The sequence below is a fragment of the Paramormyrops kingsleyae genome, chromosome 14 (assembly GCF_048594095.1).
Source record: "Paramormyrops kingsleyae isolate MSU_618 chromosome 14, PKINGS_0.4, whole genome shotgun sequence".
In the NCBI taxonomy this organism is placed as follows: Eukaryota; Metazoa; Chordata; class Actinopteri; order Osteoglossiformes; family Mormyridae; genus Paramormyrops; species Paramormyrops kingsleyae.
The window spans coordinates 30,042,683-30,052,153 of NC_132810.1; the positions used below are offsets into that span (position 1 = coordinate 30,042,683).

General features: G+C 39.2%; 2 protein-coding genes across 2 annotated transcripts in view; one reads left to right on the top strand and one right to left on the bottom strand.

The window, feature by feature from the left end:
- Nucleotides 1-8,609, bottom strand: part of LOC111840261 (prostaglandin E2 receptor EP2 subtype-like) — a 51,236-nt gene extending 42,627 nt beyond the window's left edge. The window contains exon 1 of the mRNA XM_023804906.2: nucleotides 7,806-8,609. Within this exon, the coding sequence (XP_023660674.2) occupies nucleotides 7,806-8,609 (804 nt within the window). The remainder of the gene's footprint in view (nucleotides 1-7,805) is intronic.
- LOC140578358 (uncharacterized) lies at nucleotides 1,336-5,810 on the top strand. Its single transcript, XM_072698947.1, has 3 exons — nucleotides 1,336-1,885; nucleotides 2,135-2,417; nucleotides 2,652-5,810. The coding sequence occupies exons 1-3, from the start codon at nucleotides 1,401-1,403 to the stop codon at nucleotides 3,363-3,365; spliced, it is 1,482 nt and encodes a 493-aa protein (XP_072555048.1). The 5' UTR covers nucleotides 1,336-1,400; the 3' UTR covers nucleotides 3,366-5,810.
- Nucleotides 8,610-9,471: the final 862 nt, after the last annotated feature.

Genomic DNA, 9,471 nt, shown 5'->3' on the forward strand with positions numbered 1-9,471 from the left:
ATACATTTTATGAAAGCCATATCCTTTCTTAAATCTGTTTCCCAAACAATCTCTTAAGAGACTGCTTAAGGGAGAGCTTCTTAAGTGCAACCTTAATAGGCGCTGGAACCCCTGACATTGATGGTGTGAGAATTGATTATTCCCTCCATGCAGCAACTGCTTGACTGCTGCATGACAGAATGGAGTGTTCTTTATAAATATAACACTGCAGTAATCCTTCAAAATATTGTATTAATCAGATCTGAGGAGAAGCTAAATACAATAAAAAATTAAACTGAATCACCAAACTGTAAATATGATTTTCACTGACTGGGTGCTTGAGCCCGCTGTACCTACCACGGATTCACCCAACACCCTAAGAGAAAGTTTCTTTTAAGTTTGGCTTTTGTATACCCTGTATATCGATTTACTCATGACTATTCATGAGTCTCGATATCCAAGGTTATGATTGTGTGTGTGTCCTTAGACAATCTTAGTGTTTTGTGTGCCACCGTCATAACAGTGTTTCACAGAGTATCACCTATTTTACCCGTCTCACTCGAACACTTATATAAATTTGTATAAATAAATATGTATAGCTACCACTGCATATACAGTGGTACCTCTGTTCTCGAGGCAATTAGAACTCAAATTTCTTAAAAGTCGAACCAACCAGTTCGAAAAAAAAAATAGCTAGAACTCAATCTGAATCTCAGAAGTCAAACCGTGAACGCCAACTTAAGATAACTTGTACGTGCGGGGAAATGAGTCACGTGACATGTCTGTCAGCGGAAGCAAAGGGTAACTCTTCAGCCTGTATGTCAGTTATAGCTGAACAAAACTACAGCTAAAAGCGACGCTGGGGACTAAATTGTTTGTCCATTAAGAGAAATTCCGTTAAATGCGAGTCTGCTATATCCGATACTTTTTCTGCATGTTCTAAAAGGCGCGCGGCCGGGACCAGTGGACGTCGTCCATTATAGATGATATTCTGTTATAAGGGAGACCACTATAACGGGATTTTATTGTATTACAGTTTTTCTCCATTGGTTTGGCTCATTTCTTGAAACCGAGATGACATTCTCAAAATAACATGGACAAATCTCCAAACCACCTTGCAATTGTTCACAACAGGATGTCATTTCTCATTGGTTTTATCAAATTGCAAATGCTTTAGTACATGTCTCAAGTGACTCTGTGCTTTTTTTCAAATGATTATCTACAAGTAGCTACAGTTAGCACAATGAGCCCACATTTAGCACATTTTCCAAATAAATAGATCTTGCTGATCTAAACTTATTAGTTGATTTTTCAGTGAAATGGTTACTCTCTCCAAAACATATCAGCATGGTTTCATTGTGTAAGTCATCATATGCACAATTGTCTGTTCAACTGTCAAAATTAGTCAAGGATATAATACCATGAAAGAATTTCTTGGAACATTTGATAAATTTATGACAGCAATTGACAATCAATCAGGTGAAATTAGAACTAACGAAGGAGCAGTTTCCCACATCTCAGATGACCAATCAAACAGTTTGTTTAGTTACCTGACAGGTGTTGTCTATGATTATGACTGCTGCCAAAAGTATATAGACAGAGCTTGGCCCGGGGCCAGTTTCATTTGCAGTGTGAACATGGAAGCACCTCGCCAAGTACAACAGCAACTTCCTGCTCGAGGAAGAGGAGGAAGAAGAAGAGGAAGAGTGAGAATGCGTGGAGGAATAGGGGGAAGAGGCCGAGGAGCACGGAGGCACCATGATGTCCCAGATGAAATCCGGGCCACCCTTATTGACCACGTTATAAACCATCGCCTCACAATGGCAGAGGCAGGTCGCCGAGTGCAGCCTAATGTGCCTCGGTCTACAGTCTCCTCCATCATCCAAACCTTTCACAGGGAAAACAGGTACAGAACTATTCTATTGAACTATTCAGTGTTGGTGTGTGTGTAGGCCTAGAGTACTGTAATATCTTCATGTGATGTTATATGATACTATAAAAATGACAAAGAAAAAAAAATGGAGAAAATACTGTGAATAGTATTCCAGTCACTGTGCAGTGCATCACACTTAGTACCATAAAACAGCAGTACAATTACATTGGTAACTCATTTTGTAACAAATTTACAGTGTTGACCTTTGACTTGTATGTCTAGGATTGGACGACAGCCTCAAGTGGGTGGCAGAAGAAAACTTCTAAATGAACAACAAGAACGAGAAATATGCAACATGGTCATTGCAAATAATGCCATCACACTGAGACAGATTCGTAATGCAATCCTTCTAGACAATGTAATGTTCCAAAATATAAACTCTATCAGCATCTCCACAATAGACCGGGTATTGAAGAAACATCAGATGACCATGAAACAGATTTACAGGGTACCATTTGAGAGAAACTCTGACAGAGTGAAAGAGCTGCGGTACCAGTATGTGCATGTAAGTCAACTACTGGTTGTCTATCATTGTAACACTATTACAGTAAGACATGGTTACCACTTTTTTTTGTTTTGCTTTATCCTTTTTACCTTCAGAATCCAGCTTTGTGTGACTAGAGCATTTTGCCTAGAAATTGTCTTCAGTTTTTCACTCCCTCTTTTTACAGTACTTTAGATCCTCCCTGCAGTATCTGTCTCTACTTGACTAATTAGATTTATTTTTATTCTATTGTAGAGAATAATGGCATTAGAAGGCAACGAAACCCCTCACATCCTAGTGTTCGTTGATGAAGCTGGCTTCAACCTGGCCAAAGGTCGAAGGCATGGCCGTAACATCATTGGCCACCGAGCCACTGTGGATGTCCCAGGCCAGCGAGGAGCAAATATAACAATGTGTGCCGCTATATCAGAAAGAGGTGTGGCCACACACATTCCCAGTTTAGGGCCCTACAATACACAAAAGCTCCTCAATTTTTTGGACCACCTTTATACTGATCTGATCCCGGAAAATGAGAGAGGTGAAGAAGGACCTCAGCTACCACATTATGTCATTGTGTGGGATAATGTGAACTTCCACCGTGGCCCACGCATCAGAACCTGGTTCACCACCCATCCCCGGATGCTAATGGAGTTTCTTCCACCTTACTCTCCTTTCCTAAATCCTATTGAGGAGTTTTTTTCAGCTTGGAGGTGGAGGGTGTATGAGCATCAGGCTCAAGACCAGAGGGCCCTGCTGCATGCAATGGATGCTGCATGTGAGGACATCACAGGGGATCAATGTAGGGGATGGCTGAGACATTCACGCAGTTTCTTCCCTCGCTGCATCGCAAGAGAAAATATCCGTTGCGATGTGGATGAGAATTTATGGCCTAACGGAGAGCAGCGCGTCGATGGCCAGGAGGATGAGGATGGTGGCCAGGAAAGAGAGGGTGACAATGGCGACCACTGAAAATATTACTGTACTATAGTTCTGAAACTTTATTTACAGTATGGTAGGCTAGAGTTTTTTTTGGTTTTTTTGTTTTTTGTTTGTGTTTATAACTGTTCACATTTACAGAATCCTGTATACGTTTTCTTTTCACAGTATGTTCTCTAATGTTAACATTTCTTTGTACGAATAATGTTTACAGTTTCCTTGAGTATGAGTGGTTTATTGGAGGCTGCTTTTACTGTAAAATCTTTTAGTTTTATTCATAGTTGTATTCTGTTGCTAGACCTGTGCCTCAGTGACAAAACGTCTAAGCATTTTGACTTGCAGTGCTTAAACAATGCCAAAGGTATAATGCATTTTGGGGGCATTAACTATTTATATGAGAAGGATATTTAGTTTTGACACATGGATAAACTGTTTTGGGAGAGATATGAGCTTTTGCAGGGGATCCATGGTGTTGTGCTAAACCATCCAGCTTATTTTGACAAAAGCACTAAATGAATGCACATGTGCCAAGGCAATTGAGAAGGATCTGTGCTATTTTGACTGTACTGACCTTTTATATGGGAAAGGAATCTGCTTTTGAAGCATGGATGAAGAGTTTGGGGAAAGATATTTGATTTTGCTAGTGAGCTATAATGTTGAGCAGAACTGTAAGACTGTTTGGCCAAATGACCTTATGGTTTTGAGAATGTCATCTCGGTTTCAAGAAATGAGCCAAACCAATGGAGAAAAACTGTAATACTTCTACTTCAGCATTACTGAACATTTTTCCTCTTAGTGCCAAGCAGCTCACAGCCTGCTCGCCTCTTCGCCATTCCTTGCACACGGCCCTACAGTCTCATGCCCTTTTATGGGAAATTGCAGGGCGTTTCCCTATGCTAATTAGAACAAACTGGCACGCGCTTTCAGTTACGAAGACGTAGGATTCACCATTCTTAAGTACAAAGGTGCGAACAATTCTGCTACTTAAGAATACATCATGAATCCAACGTAGGTTGTTCTTAAATTTGTTCCTGCTAAATAAGAGAATTCTTAAGAAAATATTGGTGAATGAGGCCCATTGTTTGGATACATTTATTTTCTTACTTTACAAATTACTGTTTTGATAAATGTGCTTAAATGTGTTTAGTACCGTATATGCTCATCTTGTTTTATCCGGTTAATTTTGTGTTTAAATGCTAAAAAAAACATATTGCGGTGTAATTTTTTTGGGGCCGGGAACCAATTAATTGGTTTTCCATTATTTCTTGAGGAAAATTCGATCGCAACTCGAACTTTTTAGGATTCGATCCGGAGTTCTGAGGTACCACTGTATGTTCTCATGGTTACCCCAGAAGAATCTTGAAAATTAAATTAAGTAGTGTAACCAGGTATCTTAGTGGGTCCTAATTATCAGAGGTTCTTTCTTTGTTTAACAACCCCCCATTTTTCTTCCACATTCCTCTGTGGCCCTTATCTGATCTTTGTGGTCCATTACCAATTCTTTGTCCTATACTATTCTACATTAAAAGACTGAATTAATGTATATACTATCAATGCTGGAGAGCAGATCATTGGGATAAGCCACACCAACCAGAATGTCGCTCCCAGATGTTTAATTTAAATTGGTATTGTAACAAACTGACAGCCACGCCTATCTATGAGTAAGACGTGCTGTTTGGATGTGAATATGCAATGTATTGTCTGTAAAAATTATCCAGAGTAGCAACCTCTGTTGATGTGCAACGCAAAACACCAATACTGTGTGACTGATGGGATTCATCAACATACATAATATAAGAAATTGTTCATTAATTAATGCAGATGGTATGAGGTGTGAACCGCCAGGCTAGTATGGCATGTTTGGTGTAAAACTGATGGAAAATCACTCCTGATTCCAAATGTGGTTACCATGAAACTGTATGTATCAAAAGTTACACCAGTTTAATGAAAATCATCAGTAAAAGAGGAATCAGTCTGGTCATAAATACCAAAAGGACTGCCACAGACACCCCTCCGAAAACCCGCCAACTGGATGGTCAGCCATTGGTTCAGGTGTCGAATTCCTGGTCATCCCTACTCATGAACTTTAGACCATAAAGCCTGGCACCTCAGAACAAAGCCTCTAGGAGAAAGGAGAGCCCAAAGAAGAGAGAGGTGGAGAACATCAGCCCAGGAGAAGAGAAGCCCACAAGAAGCCCTCCTGAAGGCCTGCTACCCAACAGACAACTGTAACCAAGACAAAGCCTTTCACCTTAAAGCTTCATAAGAGGAAGAATCCAAGGGGTTCCACTCCAACAACCTGCTTGCTTTGCAGAACAGTATTTCCCTTTTAAGGTTACCCATTTAAATCTGGTCATTGCATTTCCATAATTACATTCTGTTTGTTTCTATTCCGTTATTTCGTGGTTGTTTATGTTAAGTGTCTGTCTTATGTTAGTTGTAGTGTTAGTTAGGAATAAATGCATGTCTTTTACACAACTTCAGCCTCCATTCATTGAGTGCTCACAATAATCCCTGCCTCTGTGCGATCTGGCTACTAAGCTCTGAAACCTCGAACTCACCTGAAATATCGTGAGACTTTCTCTCAATGGCCATGAGGGGAGCTCTGCTACCAATCGTTTACATTACCTGGCACAGTGTCAACTTTCATCAACTGCATGAACTTAAGTTTTAATATGCTGTGATCCTGGCAAATTCAGAGTAGTGTGTGCATTCCAGGGGTGAAGGCATCCACCCCAATATCAGCAGAACCCCCCCCGTCCTTCTTAATTAATAAATAAATACATACATACATAATCAACAGCGGCACCTACACCTATTAGCGGTACCTATTAGGCAGGTGGTTTTAATGTTACAGCTGATTGGTGTATTTTACCATTGAAATACATGGAATCAATGTTCCTGTTATCAATAATCTGTGCTTTTGTCACACGGAGGCTAGGGAGGAGCCAACAAAGAGCTACCAAAAAAAAAATTAGCCTTAAACAAAATACTTCCATATGATGTGTTTTCATTCATAAGAAAAAACACCAATGCATAGAACTCGATGAAAACTCAAATGTCCTCTTTCAAAAATGTAAACAGACTAGTATTAGACTAGTGAAAACGAACTTAGTTATGCTTATTTCTACACCAAGTTCAGTTGATGACAGTGAACTTTTCAAACACAGTAAAAGAAAAATCCACTATTTAATTCTATTAATTTCATTGTGCTTCAAGTTTGTGTTTTTCATCATAGTCTTTGTCAGTGAAATTAACACTGCTGCTCAGACCATGTTCTCAATCTGTTTACGCCAAATTCTGACTACCATTTGAATGTCTCTACAGAAATCGAGACTCATCAGACCAGGCAACATTTTTCCAGTCTTCAACTGTCTAATTTTGGTGAGCTCGTGCAAATTGTAGCCTCTTTTTCCTATTTGTAGTGGAGATGAGTGGTACCCGGTGGGGTCTTCTGCTGTTGTAGCCCATCCGCCTCAAGGTTGTGCGTGTTGTGGCTTCACAAATGCTTTGCTGCATACCTCGGTTGTAACGAGTGGTTATTTCAGTCAAAGTTGCTCTTCTATCAGCTTGAATCAGTCGGCCCATTCTCCTCTGACCTCTAGCATCAACAAGGCATTTTCGCCCACAGGATTGCCGCATACTGGATGTTTTTCCCTTTGCACACCATTCTTTGTAAACCCTAGAAATGGTTGTGCGTGAAAATCCCAGTAACTGAGCAGATTGTGAAATACTCAGACCGGCCCGTCTGGCACCAACAACCATGCCACGCTCAAAATTGCTTAAATCACCTTTCTTTCCCATTCTGACATTCAGTTTGGAGTTCAGGAGATTGTCTTGACCAGGACCACACCCCTAAATGCATTTAAGCAACTGCCATGTGATTGGTTGATTAGATAATTGCATTAATGAGAAATTGAACAGGTGTTCCTAATAATCCTTTAGGTGAGTGTGTGTATGTATGTGTGTATAATATATATATATATATATATATATATATATATATATATATATATATATATATATATATATATATATATATATATACATACACACATATACATATATATATATACATATATACATATATATATATATATACATACATATATACATACATATACACACACACACACACACACACACACACATACATACATACACACACGAACCCGCAGTAATTGATTGAAACTGTAATGGTGATTCAAAATAAAATGGATTACTCAATTGTACCCGATACTTTGAAATCTCTTAAATTTATTTCTAGAGTTTTTGCTTTTTTCCCCCCATAAAAGTAGCCTAACTGCTGTATTACATCAATATGATCTTGTACAACGCTACCCACAAATTATTCATAATTATTAAATACTGGGATCACAATGATTCGTTTCATTGTTATTATTCTTTTTGTATTTGTTTAGCATAAACACTGAATGCTTACAAACGATAAACAGAACCGTTATTTTGCCTTACCGTAAGTGGAAGTGAACAAATCATGAAGGCCACCGTCATAAAGACCATCAGAAGAAGATGTTCAATTTCTTCTGCCATAGTGAAATATGTTTCATCTCCTCTGGTCTGTTTGACTATAGATGCCTGGTTTTCTTTGCGCCTCCAGTACATAAGAAACAAATGATAGACTACACAGGCGTTACAAACCACTATTGAGATTATTATCCCAAGCATCATAGTTGCATATAGATTGCCGTAAATTTTGTCCTCTAGTCTTAAAGGGTTCATGTCAATGAAACACCACGTCCCTGGACAGTACTGCACATAATCCCCGAAGCCAATGAAAGGCAAAACGCAAAATATTATGCAATTCAAGTAAATAAAGGGAATACAGCAGGAGCCGCGGTGCTTAGTGACATGCCTCTCATAGAAGTACGGGCATCCTATAGAAAGACAGCGCTCCAAAGCCATTGCAACAAGGATGGACAAAGTGGCCAGACCGAAGAAAGTCATGTTAAATCCGATATATTTACACACGTCGTGGTTGTTATCCATTCCCGTTATCGTTAAATTGACGGCGTATGAAGTAAGCACAAGAGGACTAACAAGACAAGTTCCCATTAAATCCGTAACCACCAGCGAAATCACTAGCATACGGAAAAGTGAAAGACGTTGTCGAGTTTTGTCCTTTCTTCGGCGAATTTCTAAAAGGATTAACGCGATTACATTCCCAGCAACTCCTGCAGAAAACATGAATGCGCTGATTGCGGGGCTCCCCGGCTCAACAAACAACCGATAGTGGCAAGTGTCATTCTCTGTATCCATTTGAAAAATTGTCACTTCCTAACTATACGCTAATTTACTGTAAACGTTTTAAAGCCCCATAAAAAGTTTTCAGTAACATTAGTTGTAATATACCATCGGAAAGTTGCGTCCTATATGGTTATATATTAAGGGTAGAATCCATTTTCGCGCCGCGGCCACGCCTCCTCACCGGAATACTGACGGCTGCGGCTTATTGTTAATTGATTGCCACAGTCATTCAGCTGTTGTAGCCGGTTTTCTCGTTGCAGAGTTGTTGATTACGTGTCCAATTTCCTAGCGGTCGTTCTCCCCGTTTTTCCCCTAGTGCCTGCTTCTCCCCGGGTAGTTTTACATGTGCGATTCCCGTAGCCATTACGGAACAAAAATATATTGTAATGTACTGAAAAACAGTATATATACGTGATATAATATATAATTTTAATATTTATATTAGGTCTACATATATTGATGATTCAAATACTGCTCCAGTGGTGCATGACAGATTGTTAAGTCCATGAATATGCTGTTTGTAAATATTTATTTACAAAGTCATTATTAAATTACTAATATGTTGGTGGTGGCCTAGTGGTAGTTCGCCTAAGAGGTTGTAGGTTCAAATCCAGCTTATGCTTACTTCCAGAATTACCACCTTTGCCCCACTGAGTAAGACTATTGACTACTGAGCAAGACTGTCCCTATAACTAGGAAACAGAAGTCACCCTGGATAAGAGTGTCTGATGAATACCATAAATGTAAAAACTACAAATAAAATACATCCAAAATACAAAAAAAGACCAGGACTTAAGTCATCAAGTTTTAATCCTGCAAATACATATTAAGAGATTAAAACAACCTAATGCAATTTTGACATTTTGGTCTTTGC

What these genes read in the sequence shown, in the direction of transcription:
- LOC140578358 (XM_072698947.1), top strand. Translation starts at nt 1,401, where the DNA reads ATGAAAGAATTTCTTGGAACATTTGATAAATTTATGACAGCAATTGAC. An exon ending in ACCTTTCACAGGGAAAACAG is followed by an intron (nt 1,886 to 2,134) that starts GTACAGAACTAT and finishes TTGTATGTCTAG; the next exon opens with GATTGGACGACAGCCTCAAG. An exon ending in TGCGGTACCAGTATGTGCAT is followed by an intron (nt 2,418 to 2,651) that starts GTAAGTCAACTA and finishes ATTCTATTGTAG; the next exon opens with AGAATAATGGCATTAGAAGG.